Below are 26,733 nucleotides of genomic sequence, written 5' to 3' on the forward strand. Positions count from 1 at the left end.
CCGACCCGGAGGCGTCCGGGCACCGCACGGGAGCGGCAGCTCGGTAACGGAGCGGCCTGGGGCCGAGTTCCTGGGGCCCTGTTCCCGGCTGCGCGGCGGGAGGTGCGGGCGGGCGAAGGGGCGGCTCCGAGGTGCTCCGGTACCGCAGGGGACAGGCGAAGGAAGGCGGGAACGGCCCCCGTCTGTCACCCGCTGCTCCTCCTGACAGCCCTCACCGCCCCGCGGGGGGCGGCTCCGGGCGGGAAATACCACAAGGAAAAGTGACCGAGGCCGAAAAGGAGGGGGTTTTCCCCTAACAGGAAGAAAAATATAAGGCAGGCTACAGGATTTAAAATTGCTCTCCAGTTACAGGGGGAAATACCGAGTCGAAAGAACCGCCCGCAGTACATGAAAAGAGCAGGATGGAAGATGGGAGGTAAGGCAAAAGGGCAGGCAAAAGGGGACTTTTACACTGAATATTCAGTGTTCCGCCCCATCTCAAATTCCTTTTTGCAGCAAGAGGGTTTACAGGATCTAGGGGCAGGCGGTCAGTCAGGGGCCAGGCTGGCACAGCTGCTGGCCCAGCCCGCCTGGCTGGGAACTCTGCAGTCAGGCGTTGGCATATTGCTGCTTATTCAGAAATCTTAATTGCTGTTGTTTTCAAAACCAGTATATCCGTCCTTGTCTGTTAATTTATAACATACATAACGCTAGAAGACAGCATGCACACATTTTCAAACAAGAAGGTTCTGTATTTCATGTTTACTTAGTTTTCAGTTTTGAAAGTTTAAAAAGTTACACAGTTATAAACAAGCATTTTTGCCATTCAGCTTTGTCAAAAGAAATTAACATAGGAAGTAGGCACATCTTTGTTAAAGGACAGGACTTCATATCTTACAATGGTAATCAACTGGTAAAGTAAAATTTATTTCCAAGTTTGTATTAAACACTTTATCAAGACAAACATGAGAGTTTTTTTTTTTAAATATTGCACCACGAAGATGAATTTTTAGCCATTACCTAGTGAGTTATATTGCACATGGACAATCAGGTTCATCCATGTCTTTGAAAAAAATTACAATACAAAGGCAAGATAATTCAATGTACTCCAACAGGAGTGAGCTTGGGAATATAGGGTAACATACATGACCAATTTGTGTATTTGCATAAGCTGCCTCCTTACAACCCTGGCAGCTTTCTCAGTGAAGTTTTGTCTCACAGCCTATTGGCAGATACTAGTGCGATGCTAAGGAGAGGTCTGCAAGATCAGTAGGAACATGTGAAGAAAGCAGTTTAAACAGCAAGATCTACAAAGCATAGGAAAGTCACTCAACAGACCACTGTTCTGGGTTCAACTAGGTTGCCAGTCCCCCTTTCTCCCTCCCCCAGCCCCTACAAAAATCTCAATTCAATCAGAAAATTTTTGGCCATCAAAACTGATTTATCATACCAGTAAGATTTACTTTATTTAAAACTACACATACAGTACACTTCTGCCAGAAACTTGATTTAACCTCTGGATACCAAGACAAAGGAAAAACCATGGTTGTCTTAATGCACAAGAGGGCCAAAAAAGTATACAAAAATTACAAGCTATTTGCACCTTGACACCTTGCATTTGTGGTCAGCATTACAAGGAGCAGATACCATTTATAAATATTTAGTTTAACATATGCAAGAGTGATCCCAAACCAATCCCAGATGAGGAATTATTACAATTAAAAAACTTGTGCGTTTGTTATATTTGTACAAGTGCAATATGTAACAATTTCAAAATAAAAGGGTAACAAAAATGAACACACTGATTTATTCAGTACATCAGAACCAAGTCTTACAAGACTGAAAACAGGACTTAAAAGCAGGATTTGCAGCTGGTCCCTCATGTTGACATCTCAATCTCAGGACTTTAAACCCAAAGCTTTACCTAAGGAAAATCTTCCACTTTGAGATACCGCAATACAACTTTGCATTACAGGGACCATGTGCGACACTTGAGGATAAAGAACTGAAATTGTTACTTGTACCTACATACTAGACAGACCGCACAATTGCCCAGTTCAGAACACAGTTACAGCAGTTCTGGGCCCTAAAGCAGCTTTATGTTTCTTCAGATTCTGTGCACGTTTGCAACAGATGCATTTCTAGACTGAAGCCAGTTGGCATGGATTAAACTGTTCTTGTATCTGTAACAAGCAGTTTTCCATAGATGAAATCTCAGTCATTGGCAAGAATCCCCATCCATTTTAAGAGTCCAGGTTTCACTGTTCATAGTAATGCCTTCACTTCCAGTCTCTCCCTGGGAGAGCAACCTTTGAAACTGAGTAGGTCTTTAAGTTTACTTTGAAGAGAACATTAATTCTTGAATGCAAAACTAAACATTTTATGACATACAGTTTACTGTTTATGTCTACTAGTGCTAGGTGAAAATGGAACTGTGGCTAATTATACCCAATTTACAAAAGACTAAATGTTTTTGTGCAAGTACTAGCTGTGATTTTAACATATAAGGTTCAATTTTCTTCCTGAAACATTTCAAAAACCGTAAATGCAGAAGGGGTTTATGTTATTGGTAATTGCAATCTACTGTTGTTGAAAACTTTTTCAATATTAGCACTCAAGTTGTCATGATCAGTTTTCAATATTCAACTGGAAAGCTGGACTATTTAATTTCACAATTAATTTAAATAGCAAAGTTTGCTATAAAGGTGGCCCAGGAAAACCTAACCTATATATGTAGTTTCAACTGCAAAGTGAATTCTATATAGTATATGCTAAGTTAACATGTGATAAACAGCTGTATCAAAGTATTAACATGTCTTTCAAAAAACTGTCAATTTCAGATTCTGCACTAGCATTCAACAGCCCTTAGGCTGTGCTCTTAACTACATGCACACATTTCTAAGGAGAAGGATTCTCAGCCTGCAGTAGCAGTGGGGAGCTGCTGTGCTGCTACCACGCTAAGGCATGAGCTAGCAAACCTGCACAGATCAGGAACCTGCTGACAGTTCTCCTTCATGGAGCAATATTTTGGTTTAGCCCATGGGGTGGCAAGTCTTCTCAGCTCTAAGTCTCATTCTTTATCATTTACTGTCAAGTAAGGGGGAAGAAACACAGCAGTTTTAACACGTTACTGTTAGAAGATGCTGACAGTTCTGACCAGCTGAGGCACAACTGTAGATGGTGACCAACAAGTCATACTTCGGTCACTGAACTAGTAAGTGTACATTTACTTACAGTGCATCAGATGTATGTATTACATGAAAAAACAAGAAGGTCTAACTTAAATGTTATATGCAGCCTAATGTGCACTCAATGTAAAATGTTATGAACACTGCTCCAAGGGCATGTGATTTCCTGTACCTGTATTACACTATTGGACAGCAGACAATCAGAATTCACTCCAGCTTCAAAATAATATACATTAACTGCTCATAATCATTTCAATCCCTGTGCAAATTGCATTCTGTGGCTAGCTTTTTCAGTGCCTTAGTTAATTTAACTTGATTATAATTGGAAGCATCTGACTATGATTTAGGCATGCTTATTGCTATAAAAGAAATAAGCCCATCTTCAAAATTATTGTGCAAGTATTTTAATAAGATTTGCACACATCTCAAAAAATTCTATTGTATGACTCCCTGGTCTTGTAGTTAAGTCAGCTGTAGAAGAGTCAAGTGAAGAGCTCACTGATGAGGTAAGGGATGTATCTGCAGATTTTCCTTGTGCATCAGCATCTGAATCTTTTTGACAGGATCTGTAGTTGCTCACAGAACCTGATCTCTGTGGAGTTGCAGTCCCAGACTTCGCTTCAGTAATTTCATCTGGGGGGCAAGGGGAGAGAGGAGGAAAATTAAGTATCAGTATCAAACCAGTTATAGGAACAGCAAACATCTTCCCCTTCTCACTCCTTTAAATCTTGCTGTTTAAAGTCTTGATTAATACATAAAACAGCTTTTGCAAACTGTATATATTTGATAACAAAATAAAAGCTTATACATATAGTAACACAGAAGCTAGTGTCCTTATGCTAATTATTCCTGTACTCTGAACTGTGCTCCAGAACTGTTTACATCTAGTTTAGACCAGCACTTGCCATATTTTTCATGAATTAATTTCAGAGGCTAATAGTTCAATTTAGGTTATTTAAAACAAAAACATGGATAGCATCATAAGGTTAAGTCCAATAACAGTTCAAACATTTTGTAGATGCTTTTTTCTAGCATCTACTTCATTTTTATTCTATTTTTGTTTTCTTTATATTTGGTTGTTTATACTTTGTTATTTGTATTTTTATTATAATTTGTTGATATATTAATTGCTAGCATCTACATTAATTTATCCTTCACTTTTGGAAGCTTTTCCCCATAGTACGTTGTACATTTGGGCTGCAGCAGCTTAAGTCTACCTTCAGTACGAGGATGACATACTTCCATCTTAGAAGTAATGTTCTGCTGAAGTATCTCTGTTCTTACTTTAAATACTGAACATTAGTTTGGACTCTCACCTGGCACCAGAAAAGTTACTTCCAGGAGAAACTGCCTTTTCACATCAAAGCTACTTTAAACTACAGTTCGGTAAGAGGAACAGAGAACAGTTAACTGTGGTGGAGAGAACGGAAAGTCAAATCAGCTTCACTGTTGGAAGAGAGATGGTAAATCCATGCCCTTGGGTTGTACTTCCTCAGGAGCTGAAGCCAGGACTGCAGCAGGCTGCCCTCCCCCAGCTGCACAGCTCTAAGCAGTCATCTCCCCTCCAAGAGGGATGGCATTTGTCTTACAGTGCAGTAGGTCAGTACAGGAAAGTGATCAGTCCCCTATATCAGGTACCACTGGATCTAAGCAAGCACCTGTATTGTTGGAAGGAACGAGGCAAGAACTGCACTGCCAAGTCAGATCAGATCAAACTGTCATGAGACACAGCCTTAGCCACCCTATACTGCAATCCAGCCACACTCCGGTAAATCCTTTTTCCATGCCACATGTTTTCCTAGGCATGTCGTCTACACCATTGGCTGCAGGCAATTCTGCTTTAGTCTACTATGCCCATAAACAAGGATTGTGGGCCAGTCTCTATTAGCTCCTCCGTTCATTTTCAGGAAGATATCCAACCGGGATTTGTATGCTGTGTTACTGTCACTCTATAAAATATATCTTTCTATAGGTTAGACCAACTGCTTTCAAGACTTCAGTTACTGCAAGCATACAACTCCTATCTCAAATTTTGTCTGCTACTAGCATTGCTGGGTTCACTCTGCCTGGCAGCTAATACCTCAGCGTAAAGGGGAAGAAAATTGGAAGGGCAAAAGTAAGAAAACTCAGGGGTAGAAATAAACATAGTTTAATAAGGAAAAAAAAAAAAAGTGATGCAAAGGCAACCACTCACCGCCTCTCCAAAGCAGACTGATGCCCAGCCAGTCTCAAGGCTACCTTCCCCGAACCCACATCCCCTCAGTTTCTTTGCTAAGCATAACATTATATGGCATGGAGTATCTCTTTGGTCAATCTGGCTCAGCTCTCCAGGTTGCATCCCCTCCCAGCTTCTTGCCATCCCTGACCTACCACTCACTGCGTGCAACAGAGTGGGGAAAAAAGGCAGACTAGATACTATGCAAGTACTGCTCAGCAACAGTCAGAACACCAGTGTGTTATCAACACCGTTTTAATCACAGATCGAAAACACAGCACCATATAGGCTGCTATGAAGAAAATTAACTCCATCTCAGCCAGACCCAGTACAACAATGTACAGTCCAAGTCAAATTTAAATGTCTAGATGCCAAGCTTTATCTTCACTAGGAAGTGTTATTCACATGCTTACTTCAGATCTAAATTAATGTTTAAATTTGGGGGTGAGGCTCCAAAGGCAGTTTAGATCAATCCAAATCTCACCTCTCACAGCCCTGTCCCCTTTTGCACTAGTGGTATTAGTGCTGGTGCAGACACAAAATGGAGCAGTTCAGGAGTTGATACAGCTAAAAAGCTGTTATTTAAGGGATGAAGCAGCTAACCATCTGACCACAGGAACATTAGACCAGGAAGGAATAAAGAAACACTAATACAGATCTAGATTGGCTTAAACTAAAGGGCAACACTTACTTCACTTGTAAACAAGTCAATTAAGACATGTTTGCATTTAGAATGATTTCCCATACAACTCCCTTAACTTACGTAAGTCTTCACATACCATCAATGCTACGGAAGTCCAGTAAGTATGTCCTGCTGTCCACCTGATACAGCTGTAGACTCATTTTGGAATATGCACTTGTTACTGGATTCTTCCTTCGAACACGTAAATAGTACGGATTTACAACCTAGTACAAAAGAGACTGGAGTTAAGTTACCAGAACTGCTTGAAAAGCACTGCATATTGTTTTTGTCATTTCAACTCACTGGTATTATCAAGTGATTTCAGGCTTACTTGTTGAAGTTGTGGGTTTTTTTTAGCCAACAGAAAAAACATTCCTACAGCCCCAATACAAGAGTCAGACATGTCAGCAAGACTTTTTTTTCCTGTCAGCATGAATAGCCTCCCCCAAAACCCTTCCTGCACAGCAAGCATAAGCAGTCAGCACAGGCACATAAGATTATTTTCCAGCACAGAAGAACATAGTTTCAGACTTCTAGGCTATGTAACCACACAGCTCAAACAAAAATTTACTGTTGTCTGCTGTAAAGGTCCTTTATTCTTTTACCTTCCATTCATAATCTAGTTGTTTAATTGCACGACAAACTTCAGCCATGATATCATTTGGTCGACTCTGACTCCGTATTCCCAAGTGCCACTTAGCTCTTCTTACACCTTGGTGTTTTGACTTCTGTGGATTCAGCTCATCAAGAGTATGGCGAGGACGTGGTGCTTCAGCTACTAAGAATGGCACTCTTTCAGGATGAGGGCGAGACAGATGGTGATCATCAAGAAAAGAATCCGGTGGGCTTGTAGCCAAGTAGAAGTCTTTGGCCTCATTCATTATTCTTCTATTATCTATAATGAGGTGATAGGCAACCGCTAAAGGGTCCTGATGATTTCGGCTGTATAGACAACTTAGCACTTCCTCTTCAGTGCATTCAAACTTCTCACACACTTCTTTTAAGGCTTCGTCATCAATCATGGTAGAGCTGTATGATGGGTCTTCAGGAAACAAGTATTTCGGAAGGTCCTGCTTAAACCATTCATGTTCCCTAGATTTAAAAATAAAATAAGTCTGAGTATATGTATGTAAAGCAAACCTTTTAAAATTTTTTACTCTGTACAAAAAAGAATCAGTTGTCAGTCCAAGTCCCCTTCTGTGTAGCACAGACAATAAAACCATACATAAAGGAAAGCAATCACCTTCACAAGATTTTGCTAGACATTTTGCAGGAGACTGAAAAAAAAAGTATTTCCTGTAAGTTTTTCAACTACCTGAGCTCCAAAAATATCTTTGTGTAACTCATCAACCAGCTTTTCATATAAATGGCATATTTTTTACTGCCACTGTTAGTTTTGAGATATTTTCAACTTGAATTCTTACACTACCCATTTAAGTTGTTCCTCTCTAAGTACACATGTAACAATACATAACAAAATTAAGAAATGTTGATGGTTAGGTTTTTTTGGTAGATGTTTGGACATGAATTTTTGAACATTGAAGTCACATGCTCCCCACGCCAAACAAGCTGCCTATCATTTTTTCATTCAGAACACCCCTACCTATCTCTTCAAGACTTAAAAGAGTTGAGGGAAGCTATGGAAGCATCAATCTGTACCTCTTTACTACTGTACCCATGGGCTGGTACTCGTTAAGAGAGAAAAGGAAAGATACAGAAGGAACCAAACACCTACATTGCCCAATCTTACAGAAAGATTGCTTTGTGTGCCTAGATTAAGCTGCTTAACTAGCCAAAGGGTATGGCATGACACTAATTTTGAAAGTATTCTAACATAAACACTTGCTACAGATTTAAGAGCAGTTATATGGATGTCGTGGTTTAACCCCAGACAGCAACTAAGTACAGGCATTGGCTTACTCCCCACTGGTGGGATGGGTGAGAGAATCGTAAGGGTAAAAGTGAGAAAGAAACTTATGGGTTTCTCCACAGCTGAGACACAGGCCTGTATGGAGGAAGGAAGACTCTCTGAATTCTCAGAGGTGGCTGGCCAATCCATCCACAGTTGGTGCCTCCGTGTCTGTCCAGCTCATTATCACCAGGGTGTTGGCATTTGACATCAGTGCATGGCATACGAACTTTTACCACGTGGACCGCACGCACCAGATTTCATCCAGGTCTTTGGATATCTGTTTGTCATCCAGGTTGCTATAGATCACCTCCACCACAGCTAATTCCCTCAGATACTGGATACCTCCCTCAATGTTAGTCCATTTTGTTAGGGAATCTGCAGGATGTTCCTCGAATACTCAACAGGAGTTGCCTCCAAAGACTGAGGACTCCTGTCACTTTTACACTCCCTTTGTCAATGGCCTTATCCCTAGCAAGGGATCCCCGCTGCCAGGCTTCCTTACCTTCTAATTCCTGACTATTGGCCCCAATATCCCAGCATCAGAGTATCCAGCTGAGAATCGGCTCACCTGGTTGACAGCTGAAATCTTTTCACATATCTCACAGCTCACTTAGGGATAGGGATCAGGTGGTTTCTGTCTCATTTCAGTCCCTTCCTCCTCCTGTTCTTGTGACTGCTCTGCTGCAGAACAGGCTGCTGCTTCTGATTCTATCTCCTGCTCCCTCTTAGGAGATGCTTCTTCATCCCTTACTAAACAAGTCAACTTCTGCTTCAATTGTTTCTTTTTTTATTATAGGAGCAACTGACAGAGTTGAAGGCTGGGTCTCTGGCTTAGCCACAGTGTCTGTTGGTATGTTTTCAGATCCAGAGACCCTCTCTTCTCCTTAAGGGTGCTGCATAGTATTGAGCAGTGTTCAGTAGGTGCAGGCCAGGCCCTAGCACAGTGCGATAAGTTGTGCCTCTTTGGAATAGCCACAGCATCTTTTTTTTTTTTTTCCAAACACTATCAATTCATAAAGATCCTGCACTTGTTCAGGAGTGAAGTCCCAGCCCATCAGAGGTGACAAGCTTTCTAGATGCCTGCCCATATGCTCCCACATGCCTTGCCATTCATAACCACACTGCCATGGGGCCTGGGTGATATTCCTAAATAGCTTGTTAACCTTAGAAAAAGTTGAAACAATACTCTTAAGTAATACCAGTCGAAGAATTTTGACTACCCAAGGATGTTCAAGATATTGAAGAGTTATTGTAACGAGAGAGAAAACATCATAGAAGGTGGTGAAGGTACCATTCTTTATTTCCTCCACAAAAAACCTCTCAGCCAAAGTAGTATAATTGTTAATTGTCTCCATGAGATGGTACCCAAAGTATAGCAACAGCTTCAGTACAGAGTCCGAATAGCAAATTAAGCTCAAGGCCAGTGTTTTTAACAATAAATCTCCCAGGCAAAACATCACTAAGCACTACAGAGCACAGCAAACTGCAAAAGCCAAAACCAGTCTTTAACATATACAGCAAAAGAGAGAACATGGCACAGATCAGATAAACTAATATTGAAAACAGATAAATCAACATAATGACCAGCAACTGTTAACAAATACAGCAATTACAAATTCTGTCTAATACGCTCTAGTGAAATCTATTATCTCAAACACTTCAAGCCCCACATTGGGTGCCAAAAAGGACTGTCGCCATTTAACCCCAGCTGGCAGCTAAGGACCACACAAGCTGCTTGCTCACTCCTCACCAGTGGGATGAGGCACAAAATCAGAAGAGTAAAAGTGAGAAACTTGTAGGTTGACATAAAAAGTTTAATAATTAGAAAGAATTTTTTTAAAAAATTATAAGAAAAAAAGAGAGAGGAAAATAAAACCCAAGAAAGACAAGTGATGCAAATGAAAACAATTGCTCACCACCAACTGACTGATGCCCAGCCAGTCCCCAAGCAGCAGCCCACCCCTGCCAACCTCCCTCACAGTTTTATTGCTGAGCATGATGTCATATAGTATGGAATATCCCTTTGGTCAGCTGGGGTCAGCTGTCCCAGCTATGTCCCCTCCCAGCTTCTTGTACACCTCCAACCTGCTCACTGGCAGGCCAATGTGAGGAGCAGAAAAGGCCTTGACACTGTGTAAGCACTATTCAGCAGTAACTAAAACATCCACGTATTATCAACACTATTTTCAGTACACATCCAAAACACAGCCCTATACAAGCTACTATGAAGAAATTTAACTCTATCCCAGCAAAAAACAGTACAACGGATGAAGCTCTAGTCAGTGTGATCCTGAGAACATGCCTTGGCACAAATGTATTGAGCACATTACACTTTCATCAGAAGCAACCGGTTAATTTGGAAGCAGAAAAAGCTTTTCCTATACCTCTACAAAGCACAGCCCTAGCTGTATGACTGAACCCAGAGGAACATTTTATTACTATTCATTGCAGTGGGCCTCTCCCATTACACACACACGCCCCCTGCTAGAAGAACTAAAGTACTCAATTTAAACTGTGAGGTGGCATGTCTTATGGCGAATAAGACAGAACTGTTTAGGATTCAAAATCCATCCATGCTCTGTAACCAACATTTTTCCACATCTTTTTCACACCACTTCTCATGTTTCACAATGCTTAGCTCCCAGAGTGCTTTGATCTCTGCAAGAAAGTACTTCCCACTGTAATAAAGTAGCAAGGGATGAATGCAGCATGTTTTTTGTTCTACTGAAAGAACGTGAACATTGCCTAACTTCCAACCCTAAAAGAAGCAGCATTTTCACTAAGGTAGTATATCAGAGCTCTCTCCTTAGAGCTTCTTACAAAAGGAAACAGGAAAACCGAACTAAGCTTCTGTATGAAGTACAGCTCTATCACCTACCAATTTTTTTTATTTGACCCACTGCGCACTTGTCAAAGCAGTCACCTTCTCCACAATCTCCTCTTGGAATCTGGAGCCCCTGATGGCTATCTGTACCTACAAGGTTAACTTATCAGTATTTGATGCAGTAATTATCACTCACACACAAATTCATGCCAAGGTTTTGAAGCTAGAAAGTGCTATCTTGCATGTGAAATATTCAGAGTCTTAATAGATTTTCAGAGTCTGAAGAAATATGAATAAAAGCAGTAGTTATCAGATTAAAGAGTCATAACTTCCTCTCAGACATTTACAGTACGGAATAGTCGTTCTTCACAGCAAAGACTTTTTTTTTCCCAGAGAAGTCAATTCAGTGTAGTTTTTGCAAACCATTCTGCAGGCAAACAGCTTTGCTATAGCAGTCTTAAACCGAGAGTTTCTCAGAATTTTTGTATGTATATAACTTGTTTTACTGTGACCTCCAGTGGATACTTCATTGGCCACTGGAGATGAGAACCATCAGAGCTAAAGCCAAACCACCAGAAGCTGAATTTTTCATCTCAGTCTATAAAACACAGACAAGCTGTATGATTTCTTTGTTCTGCATATTTGCACTGAGATTATCATTCCAGCACCCTGTGATCAGACATCAGTTAGTGTTTTACCTAATGTCTCTGATTGTTGCTCTCTTCATTGGATCCACTTGCAGCATGTGCTTCAAAAGACTAATTACAGACGGATTCAGGTACTGAGGGGTATAAAAGATACCATCACATATCTTCTTAAAAAGGGTTGGCACGTGATCATCATCAAATGGAAGCGTTCCACATAACAAAGCATAGAGAATAACCCCACTGCTCCAAATATCTACTTCTGGACCTGCATATAATCTGGGAAAGAGTTAACTATTAGTGATTTGTCTTTAATACATTTAAATAGGTTTTTTTTCTCTACGTTCTTACATTGTATCACAGTAATTAAAAGCGTATGAACTTAAGACAACTAATCTGCAAATACTATACCATTTCAGTTCTATGCCATGCCTCCCTTGAACTTTAGTGTCCTTCCCCTTCAAATATACAACAGGGCACAAGTACGTAGTTTTCCTCTCTATCGTACAACAATAATCCACAAATGCAATTTAAGACAGTGGCAAACAAAGACATTTGCACCTACTACTAAGAAAGCCCACGTTATACATTACTGTCACTGTTTTAGTTGAGTCTGTGCAAAGTCATTTATCCCCCAAATCTGGGAGGCTGAAAAATTTAAGACCAGTCCACATAGCAGAACTTGTCACATAATCTGTGCTACTGCATGAATAAAACAGATATTTGGCCTCCAATCAGTAAGAGGTAATGTTAGGGTGGGTAGCTGAAAGCAGATTTGACAATCACCAAATCCAAAAAAGGGGAAGTTACCTTCAGACTGAGTAACTACTCTGCAGCAAATACTTCACTGCTACTCAACTTCACAGCAGACTTTGCCTGTAATTCTATCCGTACCTCTACTTCCAAGATCTGAGCTGTAAGTGAGATTTTTAAACCAATTCAAGCACACTTTATGTACTGCATTTGGGGCATTAGACATCATCCTGAACCTTACAGGAACTATTCAAAGCTAGTTTATAGAAGCCTTAAATACTCATGAAAAATTATCAAGACAATTAAAAGCTCAACCCATGGTTTCTCAGCATCAAGCTTGTCAACTGAACTACTTTCGTAGCCTTTAGAATCAAGCAGCAAAATGACTGAAGTACGTGCACACATGTATCCAATATAAAAGAAACTACCTTCCTGAAATTACTTCCGGTGCAGCATAGTTAGGGGAGCCACAGCTTGTTCTTAAAAATTCTCCATCTGACATCATATTTGATAGACCTGAAAGTGTGTAAGAGTAATTACTAAAAGTTCAGAGAGCAAAATTATTTCACACTGCATATACCACCTAGTAATTCAAATTAGAAAACTAACAAATTTATCTCAGTAAAGAAGTAACGTTGTTTGGAATTTCAGTAAATTTTTATATGAGCATGCCACATAATCCTCCATTCAGTTTACTAGAAATTTGAGTAACATCAATCCACTACTGCACACAACCTAGAAATAGTTGAGAACATATTAATTCCAAGACAAAAATCAGCACAATTTGGATGACACAGGCATGATAGAGAACAAAGTTGCTATAAAGGAGATGAAGCAGCATAGCAAGATAGGATTTTGGTCATTAACAAAAAAGTCTTAAAAAACACATTTGCTTCTAAATGCCGAAGTGGAAGACGATACCACAGAACTGCCTAAAATTCTGCAGGATGTCATACAGAATAAGGGAACTGAGGAGTACACGACTTCACCACAATTTAGACACCTACACTGCTCCGCTGGTTCCTGAATCACTGCAGTTCAGTAGTTTGATTTTAGATATTCTGTTAGTAATTAAAGTGTACTTTAGAACTAGGCCATCTTCATTGACCAGCCCTCAGTACAGTCTAATATCAGTAAGGAATTACCACTTCTAGAACAGCTGTGGAAAGTATATTCTAGTTTCCTCAGTGGAGGCTGCATGATCAAGACTACCATAAGCCAGAGAACTCAGTCTCCAAGGAGGAATTACACCCTTTGGGGGGGGGGGGGGGGGGGGGCAGGGGAACGGGATGGGCACAGTGATGAAAGAGTACAGCTTGGCTAGCTTTCATATTCTAATACACAAAAGCTTTTAAGCTCTTGTTTAATACATTAGCCACAATTAACTGAGTGCTACAGCTTTGCTGATACTTAAGTTACAGGAAGATATTTTTATGAGTTACTGTACTTCGTTTCTTCACCACGTAAGCCATTTCACCCAAAGCATTTTCTACACACAAGAAATCAATACGATTCCCAGTGCCCACCATGCTCGAACACTGTACTTTTAAAATATACTTAGAATACTCAGCATTACCTAGCACTTTTCATCAGAGACCTCAAAGTGCTTTACAAGGGCAGGTATTATCCACTATGTCTACAAGAGATATATCATGATGATACAGCAGTATGGATACCTCACTATGCCTATATGGTGAGGTTTCCTGATTCCGATAGTTCCAAGAACTAGCTGCCAGTCTTCTCAGCAGCTGTGCCAAATAGCTAGTATAAACAATTACGCTTTCTGATTAGTTAGGCAGGTATATAGCAAAAAAGCGCAGGAGTTTGCAAGGTTAACTGTTCTTATTTTACCTTTTAGGCTTCAATTACGTTTTTTCCATCACATCTTTAGAGTTTTTAAAGTGAATTTAGAGTAGTTTAATAAGAGGACTAGTGTATTTTACTATAGCAATGTGGTTCTTAAACATGGTGAACTGCCCTTGCACTCTACTTCCAAGAGAGCTAAGCATCTACATTTCATAGATGGTGTAACAGGCAATAGGAGTGAATTTTGAAGCGGAAAGAACAGGAACTAAGTCTGTTTAGCATTTCGGAGAAAATATTAAGCAAAACCATACAAATCAGTTCACAATTTCACCCAGTCACAGAAAATACCTGAAAAGAAAGCTTGAGAGGAAAACAAGTTCTACAGATGTGCAAGAACATAATTTTGCTTTACATTCATACTTTTGAGGTTCTCGTACTGTGTCCCACAAGGATATTCAAGTATACACATTTTATTAAATATTTCCCATAGTAATTATCAGGATCTAAATAAAACCAGAAATGCAATCAGATATAATATAGCAATGCTTACCAAAGTCAGCTATCTTGGCATTCATGTGTGCATCAAGGAGCACATTTTCAGGCTTCAGATCTCTATGTACCACCATATGCCTGTGACAGTAATCCACGCCAGAAAGGATTTGCTGGAACAGACGTCTACTTTCCTTCTCATCAAGCTAGACAAAGGTTTTAAACAGTTATGAGACAGTGGAAGGTAACTTCTGTTTCCTTTACATGAATTAAAGGAAATTTTCCCATGACCTAAAGTTATTATTTATAGTTCTGGTACTTTATACAGCAGATTATCAGAACTTGTAGCAGAAAGCTTCATAGCTTACATCATTTTGTTTGTACCGCAGCTCTAAAATGACTAAAACAAAACATACCCACCAACTCAGGAAGTCACTGAAATTTCTCAATCACGCCTTTGCAATTGGTTAGGCAGATACTCAGTAACTAGAAACATCAGCACCCAAACATTAACTTTGTCTAATTGGAATATCAATGACCTTTGACATTTAAGCACAGCATTAACAAAAGCTGCTGACACACAACACAGAAGTGATAAATTTTAGATGCTATTCACGCTATTAGCAGCTAGCACCAAACAGCAGACTTAGCTGGGCATTTCTTACAAACATGCCATAATCCATGTCAAAAGTTTGTTGTAACAACTAACTAAAAGTATCCTGGCTATCTGGATGGTTTGTCAAACGTGACTTTAGAACTTTCACAGAAACTGTTCTACTAGTAGAAGAGGTTAATAAGGGCACAATGGTAGCTTTCCAATAATGGGTTATACTGAAAAAATAGTTTTCAGCTACTCCAGCCGGATACATATCCGGCCAGTTTGTACCCAGTAGTTGTAAATTAATGTATCAGTAGAGAAGAAAAATGCTGTGACAAAGTCATACATAAAGATCTGAAACGTGTTAACATGTAACAATTTTTACTTTGAGAACAAGACATACTCATAAAGTATATTTTAATTGCTAACAGCAAAATTAATGTTGAATACATAAAAACAAACCTTCATTTAACAGGGTGTGACCAGTACACCCTGTTCATGTGGTTAGCATAACTAACGTGGTTTTATGAGGCAAGCAGCCATTCTCTCTGACCAAGTGATATATTCATGCCCGCTCCCTGATTATCATGCCCTGAAGGTCCTGTGAACCAAGTAGACAAACCAGATTTCTTCTTCCCCTCCCTACCAGCCTCAGGATTCCTGGGTGCCAGGCTGATTACCCCCATCCTTACCAGCCTTGAAGGTCCCAGGCATCCAGCCAGCCAGGTGGTGGTGATGACCCCCTCACAGAACAGGGAAGTGCAACAGCCCCCAGAGCACTGTCCGTAAAATCAAGTAGTTACAAGTCCCAAGTGGGGAACATTGACCAGAACTGCTGCTGGACACTGCGACCCATGACCCCTGGTTGCCAGGGATGCCTCCATCATCCTCTGCTTCCTCCAAGAACTGAGTGACTCTTATTCTTTCATATGATTTTTGAGTCTAGACTGTGATTGTTATATTGATACAGCAAACCATGTATTAAGATTTTACCCTATCTGCAGAGGGTCTCAGTGATTAGAAATCCTAAATTAAGCTGTATTATAAATTCTGTATTACGCTACTTATAAACTGTACTATATTGATTCTGCTTGTAGAAATCCTGTACCACTCTAATCATAAATTCTGTACTACACTAATCATAATATTCTGTTAAGAAAAAGCTTTAATTATAACATTCTGCCAAGGATCCCCAAAAAGAATCTGTCTGTCCCCTCAGTGTTAGGTGACACAGGAATGTTGCAAAAGCAACAGAATGCAAGTCATTGATTTGTAGAATTGGACTACATCTTACCCTTCCATTTTTACAGATATAATCAAACAGTTCTCCTCCTGAAACATATTCCATCACCATGAAAATGTCTGTTGGTGTACTGATGACCTGGTACCTGATAAGAGAAGGTATCTGTTAGTCTACACATTAAGTAAAAGATGCTAGTTACATTTAGTTAAAACCAAAGTTGTGCAAAGAGTCAGATAAAAGTATGCTTTAAAATATTTAATCAGCCAATCTACAGCTACTGGAATGACAATACTTTTCAGAAGCTATTTCTTCTCCTTTCTCTATGTGATGCCATCATTGCCAAGACTAGCAAGAAATTTGTATTCCCCACCAGGAATATCAGTCTTTGTACTTTGAGAGGACTAAGCTTAGCCCAAACGATTTCTATGAAACTACTTAGAGTACTGCCTTGCAGACAGCGTGGTGCAGTGAGGAAGGAATTCAAAAGGACTTTGCTAGTCTCTCAAAAATATCCTTTTCAACCTTAACATGCAAAAAACCTGACTTGGCATACATAAAAAGTGTACTTCAAGACTAGGAAAAAAATTGCTGTTAATATTCATGAATATCATCTTTGTAAAAGTGACCTAAATTTGTCATTAGTATTTAAGAGTATCAACACTCTGGTTATTCTATTTTTCTCAGTCTACTTCTATTAAGTTTCAAAAAAAAAAAAAACTTTGATGTTTTGAAATAACTAGTTTAAGGCCAAACTCCCCATTTAAGAGATTGATTTTCTGCTACATATCCTTACCTAAAAGTTGTTTCATTTTTTTCCCCCTTACCGCAGTCGGAAGTGACCGATTTTTAATGGAACAAGAAAATGAACACTGATAACACTCCAGCCAAAATTCAGATATTATATTGAGAAGACAGGAGGCAGCAATGGGATTAAAATGAATGTTTCAAGGTACTGCACTTAAGCATGCAAATATCCAAATTGTAATAAATAATGGAATTCACACATACACTACAGAACTGTAACGTTCCGCAAAATGCAGATTCCCAAACAAAGGGGAAAACAGATGTGCTTCAGCTTACTGAGACAAGTTATTCTTGAACTACATAGACAGCAATGAGTTCAGACTACCCAGGTGAATGTGTGTGCACATATATGCGTGTACCTATTTTAACAGCTTAGTATTATAGTGTAACATTTCAATACCCTTCTGAGGCAGTTATCAAAGGCAGAGATCTTCAAAGTTTTACCTAAAATCTTATAGTCCCAGATGCTTTGCCTTTACCAATTTTCTCTCTAATACCCTGGTTGAAAGTACCTCATGTACATAAATACCAACAACATCCTGAAGCCATGGCTAAGACACTACTACAGAAATAGTATTTTAATCTTTATAATCCAAAAGTTACAGCCATGCTTCTCTATAGTCAACTCATTTTTCTGGTTATGAAAAAGGACGTCGTAGAATAGTTACATAGCTATAATATAAATAAGGCTATCAAACCACACAGCAGAGATGACCAGAATGCAAAAAGAGGCAATTTTATGTAGGAAAACAAGATGCATTCTATTGCTAGAGGTCAAAAACCACAAGAGGAGATGATCCAAAGGTTTTTATTTAAAGCATGGTATAGAAAGAAAATCTTATTGCAATGGGCTTTAGCAGTATATGAAATTTTCCATAAAGCACAGCAATGTTCCAAATTAGACACTGTCTAATTTGTAACATTAAGCTGAAGAAATCTGTTTACCTTTATCCCAAATATCTTAACCTGCTGTCTAGCAGCTCCCCAATCCAGTTCCTAATTGTACAAGCAGCATGATCCTAAGTTACTAGCAAGTCTACCTGCACAACAGTATCAATTATATCTCAAATGCTATTTACATATAGGCTAATAATCCTTCTGCTTTAGATATGCAGGTTGACCAACCGAGAAGTTGGGGATCCATCAATTTTTCCATCATCTCCTACATCTTGTCCTTTCTCTCCACGTGCAGGAGAAAAAAATCTCCTCATAATTCCTTGAGAAAGAAACTGCCATCTGAAACCTGTTAAGCTGACTTAGCAGTTTAGCAACACAAGTACACATTCCTGTTCCACATCCACATCTCAGTTGGTACACTGACACCTCCTATTTTTGTTTGACTACAGGTATGTCCTTTGGACTCGTTCATGAACTCTTAACTGGCAGCACTAGCAATTTTGCAGCCAAATCAGCTCAGTGGTCTCCTGAAAACTAACCCACTGAAGTTAGTGAGTTGATCTTACAGAATCCAGTTTAGCTTCAGTGTAAGAGCTGTTGTCAAATCAAACGGAGTGCATAGGGATGGAACCTTTCAGTGGCAGCAGGGTCTTAAGACAAGACCAATAAAAATCCTAACGCCAACACCATGATTAAGACAGTGAAAGTCACTCAGACTCTAGAGGTGCAGGTTAACTTTACAGAAAATGAAAGTGAAAAAAAGCTCAACGGCATTTATAATTTATTTCCTCAGACCAGACATGAGGGGTCTACTCTGGGACATATGTAGTTGTACTCTGAACTCCACTGATGAACTACTGATTAACTAAGACGTAAACAGGCACACTGTAAATACCACATTTAGACAAGTGGTAGCAGCTATATTGAAGAATTCTGAAATATCAATCACATTTAACAAACTGCATATCCTTAGATTCTTAGGATTCAGAAAAACCTCACAGAGCACCATCTACATTGGAAAACCATAGATCACTGACCAGCACATCACAGTAAACTTACTATACAAACACCCTTTACAATCTTGTTCTTAATAACTCATTTTCTAAGCAGAAAAAAAGATCAAATATAACAAGAAGAAAACTTAAGTAACAGCTAGAACCAGAGATGGATGCTACTAGAAGTATCTATCATGCCATTACCTTTTATATACCTGTCCAAAGAATTTGTAAGCAAAGATCTAATGGAAGCTCTGCAGCCTGCAGAGAAGATCAGTTTTGTGAAAATGCATTACAGAGGACACTGAAAACACTTGCATACTTGGAAGCTGGTTACTTTCCTGACAAGATACTGCTAGGAGTATTGCCCTTTAAACACGTTTCAGGTCAGTGAGAGCAAAAACAGATTACTGCTTAAATATGTTTGATTATAGCAAGCAAAACTTACAGCTTAATTATATGAGGATGCCTGAAGAGTTTGAGGTTCTGAATCTCCCTGCGGATTTTTCCTACGACATCAAGGCTGCGAATCTTCTGTCGATTCAGGATCTTCACTGCAACTTTATGCCCAGTTAACTCATGTTTGCCAACTGCAAGGAAAAAGGAAGTATTCAGTCAGGGTTTTCAATTGCTCCACAACGACAATCCTTTGCCTGTTGCGACTGTAGCCAAGAAATACAAGTTAAGATGTTAGCATTCCACATATCCCCATTATCTTTGGGGAGGTTGAAAACCAGATGGCGTCTCATTTCTGCCCTACTCCAATTTCTCCCACAATTCTGTCATTAGAAGATGAATGGGATATGTAAGAAAAACCTTAAACTTAACCCTCAAAAGTCTTGCAGCATGACTACATTTTTTCAGTACTGCAAGCAAACAAAGCATACCCCAAAACACTGCCATCCTTGCTAATTAGGAAAATAATTTTCTATCCCTGGGTAAGTCACTCCAAGCTTTTGGCTCACCTGGTAACCCACTCAGGCATGTTCTCCTGCAGCCCTTCTACTTTATCTGCAAGGATCGCTCTTACTGAAGATATCACTGCTACCCTTCCCTCAAGAAGCCTGTTTCAGCAATTACTCTGAATTACCACTAAGAGCATCTGACCAGTTTACTTGAAAAATAATTATTCATCTGTCCTTGGAGCAGTCTGACCCTACACAAGCTCCACAGTCTGTGCAGTAAACACCAGGGCTTTATTGTATAAAATAAGTAGCAAAAGCTACAAGAAATGCACAAAATAAAACCCAATAGTAACTACGAGAAGCAATGCAAACATGCAACCTCCTACGTTCCTCAGTTTCCTTCCTACTTCTAGGAGAGTTCCATTTTTCTTTCAACAGAGGAACTCAAAAATGTAAAATATTTCCCAGTTACCCCTCTTAAAGTCCTTAATTTTGCAGGTGCTAATGGAAGTAGCCGCAACGAAGTTGCTAAGAATATTTTTCTTAAACCCAACACCAGATCACAGATAAACCACAGAAGGTAAGTATCTCTTCCACTAGAAGACTCCACTACCTGCATTGTTTTCTGCATGCAGTGATTATAACTACATCACTTTCATTCGCCACCCTGATTCCTACCTTCTGAAGACCAGCCAGATTCCAGGGACACCTACATGGTTCACCCTTGACCACTTGAATGGATATTGCTAACAGACCTGTGCTGAACACCGTACTCACTCATCTGGGTGCCTCTCCTCACTTGAGAATTTAATTAAGCCCCAGGCTTCAAGCTTTATTTAAATATATTCATGGGATGCTGTGACAAATAGCAGTGATCCACGAAAATCTTTCAGATAATAATAATAACAGATAATTTGGATAGAATTAGCAAACACCTATCAATCTGTAAATCTCATTCCCAACACAAGACTTTCCTGCTGCCTTTTGCCTCTATATTGAGCTAAAAACCAATGCAAGTGAGAAGAAATTCTTAGCAGAGAAACAGAGGTAATGATAAGCATCTGAGTGATTATTCTTACACCGAAAAGGTAGCCACTGCGTAAAATAAAGCAGTTTGTCTGAAATCCTATAGGGAAGTAACTAAGCAGTGGATTACCCAAGACCCCAAACCATCACAATGCGCTGGTGAGATGCCTTTTGTACCTGAAAACACAGAAAGGCTCCAACTTCAAGGTGAAAAAAAACATCACCTCATGCAGAAGAGCCATCACCTAAAAATGGCCACAATAACCAAAACACTGGACATGCACATTCGCACTGCTGAGGAACGCAGGACAAAGCCGACATCCATCTCAAGTTCCAGACAGACCACAAAGCATTGGTAGGTGAGTGCCTGGAACTGTAAAAATCATGTCACCTATGAGAATTACTTGCTTTCAACCATAACTACAATTAAAGCAACCACATCCCCTTTGTTTTCTTCAGTTCCAATGTGACTGACGTTTTAATGGAACCCAACAAATTATATCACCTATGTTCAAACCCTAAGGAGTAATGAATCATTAAACATTAGAAAAGCAACTATTCCATTTGAATTACAAAGTCTTTGCCTATCAATAATGTGAACTGAAGTAAGCCTGAACTACTTGAAAAAAATGTTTAATCAGTAAGTGAAAATTTAACATAAATTTGTTAGTAAGAAACAACATCTTAGAAACTAACCGAAAATCAGTTAGATATATGAATTTGCATCTTCCTTTGCTTTACAGAGTACATTTAATAAGGTGTTTAATTTAGTAAGTAGCATATATAGTAGAGCAATTCTACAGCTTAGCATATAAATATTTAGTTCTGACATACACTGTGTTATAAAGTCTCATTTATCAATTTGTTTGATTTCTGATTTGTCAGTCTACCTTCGACAAAAACTGGAATTTCATTAGAACTCAGAAAAACATTGGAAAGTAATTTGTTAGCTACAACAATCTATGTTCAATATGCAAGGCACATTAGAAAACGTTTTCCGAAACACATTTTTCATTCAAAGTAATTAAACAGTAACATTTGCAGTTGACTGAAACCAATTTTAACTGTCACAGCCTTCAAGATTGCGTGCCTCAAGCCTTGATGTTATTCATTGACTGGGAGAAAACAAGATTTTATGCTTCTTCAACTCTGTTTGCCAACTTTAAGTAAATTATTGTAATGAAAACATACTGTGGTTTTGTGCAGGTGCAAAAAGATCCCAAAAAGCCTGTTCACTTGCTTAAGACATTTCAAATTGAATCATTATTTTCTTCTGCAATTTTGCCTCCCTTTCTTAACTCAATTTAAGACTATAACAAATGTAGCTTTTTAAGATACGAGCTTCCAATAACCACTTACTGCATGAAATAAAACTGTTTTCTTGGATATGGTTCAAGGTATCTGTTATCAGTAAAACAGCAGACACCAACCGGTAACAGACTGCTGACTACTTTTGAATTCAGCATAAAGAACAGAACTGAAAGCAAGACCTCACATGATAACATCACGTAGAAAAGCAAGCAGCCAGTGTTATCTTTCCAAAAGCTACTTTGTATTACCTCTTGACAGAAGTTCTACCTATAAAAGGGTATTAGAAAAATTAGAAATAATCAAAATATATTTATGTTAGTCACCCCAATCCTCAACCAGCTATCAGTCCTTCAAAAGAATCACAGCAAAAACAAGTGCACTTTATAGATCTAAATATTTCCCTATATTTCTTTATTCTCTGATAGAATCATAGAATCGTTAAGGTTGGAAAAGACCCTTAAGATCATCAAGTCCAACCGGTAACCTGGCACTGCCAAGTCCACCACTAAACCATGCCCCTAACCACCACACCTACACGGCTTTTAAATACCTCCAGGGATGGGGACTCAACCACTTCCCCGGGCAGCCTGGTCCAGTGCCTGACTACCCTTTCAGTGAAGAAGTTTTTCCTAATATCCAACCTAAGCTTCCCCTGGTGCAGCTTGAGGCCGTTTCCTCTTGTTCTAGATAATAATAATACCAATAATAACAATGATGATAATACCAATTGCCTTCAAGCTTCACTATGGCTATGCTTAGCACCAACACTTCCTAAACAGTGACAGAGTCTCAAAGCAGCAGTGACTTCTTTTAACTGCTGAAGGGCAGGAGCAACAGTCTCTAAACTCAGTTCAGCGCGTCTTCAATTGGAAGAGAAAACTATGAGGCCATCCAGAGTAAATACAACAGGTACCAGTCATGAAGTTTGTAGAAAAAAAGCTGAACAAGCAGATGTTGTATTTAGTGAAACACTCCTACAATAGGCCAAAAAGCCAATCCGAGGCTCAGAAGAAAGTAGTCTTCCAAAGTATGAGCTAAACAAATGTTTTCACTAACATAAAAAAAACCCCCTTGATTTAATGCCATGCAAAGGCATACTGCTGCACAACACTAGATAGCAAACTGATCATCACTGCCCATTTCTAGGCCTCTTATCATTGCCTTGACTAAGATGACCTATTTACATCAGTTTTGCAGCCTATATAGACCACATTTTTTTAACTTAGTTCTACAGACTGGAACAATTATTGAATATTTACAACCTTAAGTAGTATCCCTCATTTTCTCAGTACAAATCATTGGAAGCCTGATTACTCTTCCGTTTATGAAAGCTAATTTTATCTCCAAAAATTTCTGGAAATAAAAATTTGCATTAGGTTTCACCAAGGAAAAAAAAATAAAATGATGAAAATAGGGATAGATGTTTTAAACTGAATCCTGGTAAAGTTTAAATAAGAATGTGTCTCACATAATTGATTTAGGTTTGTTACTCTCTTCTACCCCACAGCTTTTCACTTCTGTGGCATTTTAGCTTTGCCTAGATATTGGTTAGAAACAGCTGTCTCCTCCATGACTGTCCATCTGAGGCAGAGTCAAGTGAATTGAGCCAGTCAGTAGTTAATTCAGGCTAGCACAGCCAGAAGAACAGTTAAACTGGAAAAACATCATATCAGTAACAGTTATCTGTGAGGGTAAAAGGGTAAGCAGCAGGGTGAATTCATCTGGCAGCTACCTTGACAGCAGGAAACCTTTAACAATTACTAAGTAAAGCACTGGTTTTCCAGTTCTATCTTTTTGGGCTGCCACCACTGTTAAAATTGAAGATCCACTTTCAAAACGCCATATGCTTGACCCCCTACATCACGTGAGCTCAAGGAAAACCCTAACTGAATTAAAAAAATGAACACATTTCTTACAGTTTTCCAACTTTATTGTCAACTGATGAAACCGTATCAGTCACCAGAAAAGAGAAATTAGGATTACAGGAAAACAATCACAGATCTGGTATTAAATGAAGAAAATGTGTGCTCAGGAGGAAAAACAGCGTATCAAAGATAAAATATGTCCTTTATTAAGTACAGCTGAAGCAACACAAAACTAACACAGTATATCACCTAGCGATAAAAAAAACTTAAAAGAATTTGTATATGGAAACAGAGCATTAGTCCATGAACAGTAACACTTGCTTCCAGATCCTAAATAAATTCCCAAGCCCTTTAAGGAAGGTATTCAGTAGGCAGAATGATGCTGCATTTCACCACAAGGTGATTTCTCCCTATCCTTAATAAAAAAATGTGTTCATACATTCATGTGTGTACTCTTCACACAACCAATAGTTACAAAGCAGCCTAAAAAAAAAAAACACCTAACATCAATCAAATAAGGCAGACAGAGGGATATTATGGAAATAGAGCAATATTAAAACTGGCAACACTGAAAAAAGGTATCATGTTAAAAGTCAGCTAGCACATTCGCTACAACAGGACAAGCTGTGGTTTTTTTACTGGTTATAATCATGAGCAATCCATTAGGTTAACCATAAAAAAAAAAAAAAACTTATGAAGAATACAGCCTGAGTCTAGTCTAAATCATTTGTGAAATGATGTTTTCAATTTGCCTACCCAAATATGTGAACTATTCTCACAAACAACACAGCAGGAACAGCGTAAGCTAATGCAGTTTTTCCATGAAAAAATGCATAGAAGTTTAACTTCTATTTTATTTCTACTATGCTTCAGATTTACAGTATGGCATCTGCACCCCTACTGGGAAAAGTTTTCAAAGTCTGAGCTGAAAAAAAACTTTGATAACCATTGGTCAACTAGATTTAGCACAAGTCTTTCCAGATCCGTGTGCCATTTGTGTTGCCAATTCATCCAATAACCCCACACTCATTTTTTATGCTTATTTCTCTCCTTGTAGAGGGAGAAACCTTGCCTTCCTTACGAGGACATCAAGCGTTAGTACGTGTGCGGCAAAATGCAAGGGCAGGCACCTCAAGAATTAAGACTCCCTGCTTTCATTACACACCCGGTGCTATTTGGAATAAATGCAGCACCATTAGCTTCCAGCCATTATTCCCGCCAACACCGAAGAGGAAGCAGTTTCTCCCCCGGCCGCTACTTCCCGCTGCGGGACGGCGAGTCCCACCCCGGCCGGTCCCGCTCACCGCTCCGCCTCCCGAGCCCGCTTCCGCGGCGCCCACCCCGCGGGCAGCGCGGCGGCGGCCGGGCCTCCCGCGACGGGCCCGCAGAACTCCCTCCGGCGGCGGCCCGGCCGGCCTGCAGCCGCTCCCCCCGGCCTCTCCCTCTCCCTCCGCCCCCGCCGGGCCGCGCCGCCAGCCCCGCCGCAGCCCTGTGACTCACCCGCCCCGGCGGGAATGGCCGGGCAGCGCCCAGCAGCTCAGGTTTCCCGGCGTCGCCCCCGGCGAAGCTCAGCCCGCCGCAGCGCTCTTGGCGGGAGGCGGAGCGGGGGCAACCACGGGCTGGGGCGGCGGCGGCCCGGGCCCCCACACGCCTCCCCGCCCGGCCCCGGCGGACCGGCCGCCGTGAGGTGACCGCAGGCGGCGGCAGGAGAGACCCCGCCGCTCAGCCCGAGGCGCCCGCCCGGCGCGCTGCCCGCCCCCCCCGCCCCGGTTCCCGCAGCCCGGCCGGGCCGCGCCGCTCGGCGGGGCAGGCGGCGGCCGCGCTCCCCGCCGCTCACCCTTGACTTTGCCGAAGGTGCCGACGCCGAGCGTGTCGCCCAGGATGTAGTGCCCGATCTTCACCCGCCCGTGCTCGTGTTTCTGTTTATCCGCCGCCGCCATCTTGAGCCACGGGCCGAGCCTGCGCATAGTGCCCGCCCGCGCCGGGCCGGGCCGGAGCGGCGGCGGGGGAGGAGCAACCACACAGCGCCCGCCCGCACCGAAACCCGGAAGTGAACGCCGCACTTGCCGCCTTATGGCCCTGCCCGGGGACAAACCATTGCGGTTCGGGGGGGGGAGGGCCGGGTCGGCCCAGCGGCGCCCCGGGGTCGCGGCTCCAGACGGCGTACCCGGCCGGCGGGACGAGGTGCCAGGGTGGGAGAAGTCGCCCCCGAAGCCTGCGGAGCGGAGTGAGGGGCCGGGACGGGGCCCCGTGTTTGCACACACACACCTTCCCCCCCCCCCGGAGGAGCAGAGCGGATTCACCCGGGTTTCGGGGCCGGGGGGGGAAGGCGGGCGCAGTGAGGGCCTCAGAGGGGCGGGCGGTTCCCCTCCGCGCTGGCGCCGTGCGAGGGCCCGCCGGTGGCGGCGGCAGCGGCACGCGCACCGGGTCCGGAGAGACAGCGCCTGCAGGCTGGGGCTGCCCCGTGTTGCCGGCTGGCACCGCCACCATGGCGGGGGCTGTGCCCGCGGGAAGCTGGGGCTGAGCGCTCCCCACGGCGGGAGTTGTCCCTCCTGGCGCCGAAGCGGGGCCGTGCCGGGACCGTACGCGTACTTGTA

General features: G+C 41.2%; 2 protein-coding genes across 3 annotated transcripts; one reads left to right on the top strand and one right to left on the bottom strand.

Annotated features, from left to right (window-relative positions):
* The first annotated feature begins 389 nt into the window (after positions 1 to 389).
* On the top strand, positions 390 to 22,197 carry LOC309602637 (uncharacterized protein). The gene is made up of 4 exons (XM_082336365.1): positions 390 to 415; positions 20,433 to 20,514; positions 21,067 to 21,315; positions 22,034 to 22,197. Exons 1-4 carry the CDS (start codon positions 409 to 411, stop codon positions 22,128 to 22,130), a joined length of 435 nt encoding a protein of 144 aa, XP_082192491.1. The 5' UTR covers positions 390 to 408; the 3' UTR covers positions 22,131 to 22,197.
* Positions 855 to 26,122, bottom strand: PRKAA1 (protein kinase AMP-activated catalytic subunit alpha 1). 2 transcript variants are annotated; one of them, XM_082336363.1, is made up of 9 exons: positions 25,974 to 26,122; positions 19,478 to 19,619; positions 16,385 to 16,478; positions 14,554 to 14,698; positions 12,626 to 12,713; positions 11,499 to 11,723; positions 6,670 to 7,156; positions 6,162 to 6,288; positions 866 to 3,800 (listed from the first exon to the last, which is right to left on the bottom strand). In XM_082336363.1, the coding sequence occupies exons 1-9, from the start codon at positions 26,101 to 26,103 to the stop codon at positions 3,556 to 3,558; spliced, it is 1,683 nt and encodes a 560-aa protein (XP_082192489.1). In that variant the 5' UTR covers positions 26,104 to 26,122; the 3' UTR covers positions 866 to 3,555. The 2 variants fall into 2 exon arrangements, with proteins under 2 accessions (XP_082192490.1, XP_082192489.1); XM_082336364.1 differs by lacking the exons at positions 14,554 to 14,698; positions 16,385 to 16,478; positions 19,478 to 19,619; positions 25,974 to 26,122 and having other exon boundaries at positions 855 to 3,800; positions 11,499 to 11,581.
* Positions 26,123 to 26,733: the final 611 nt, after the last annotated feature.

This window comes from Platalea leucorodia, assembly GCF_965183815.1.
Source record: "Platalea leucorodia genome assembly, chromosome: Z".
Taxonomy (NCBI): Eukaryota; Metazoa; Chordata; class Aves; order Pelecaniformes; family Threskiornithidae; genus Platalea; species Platalea leucorodia.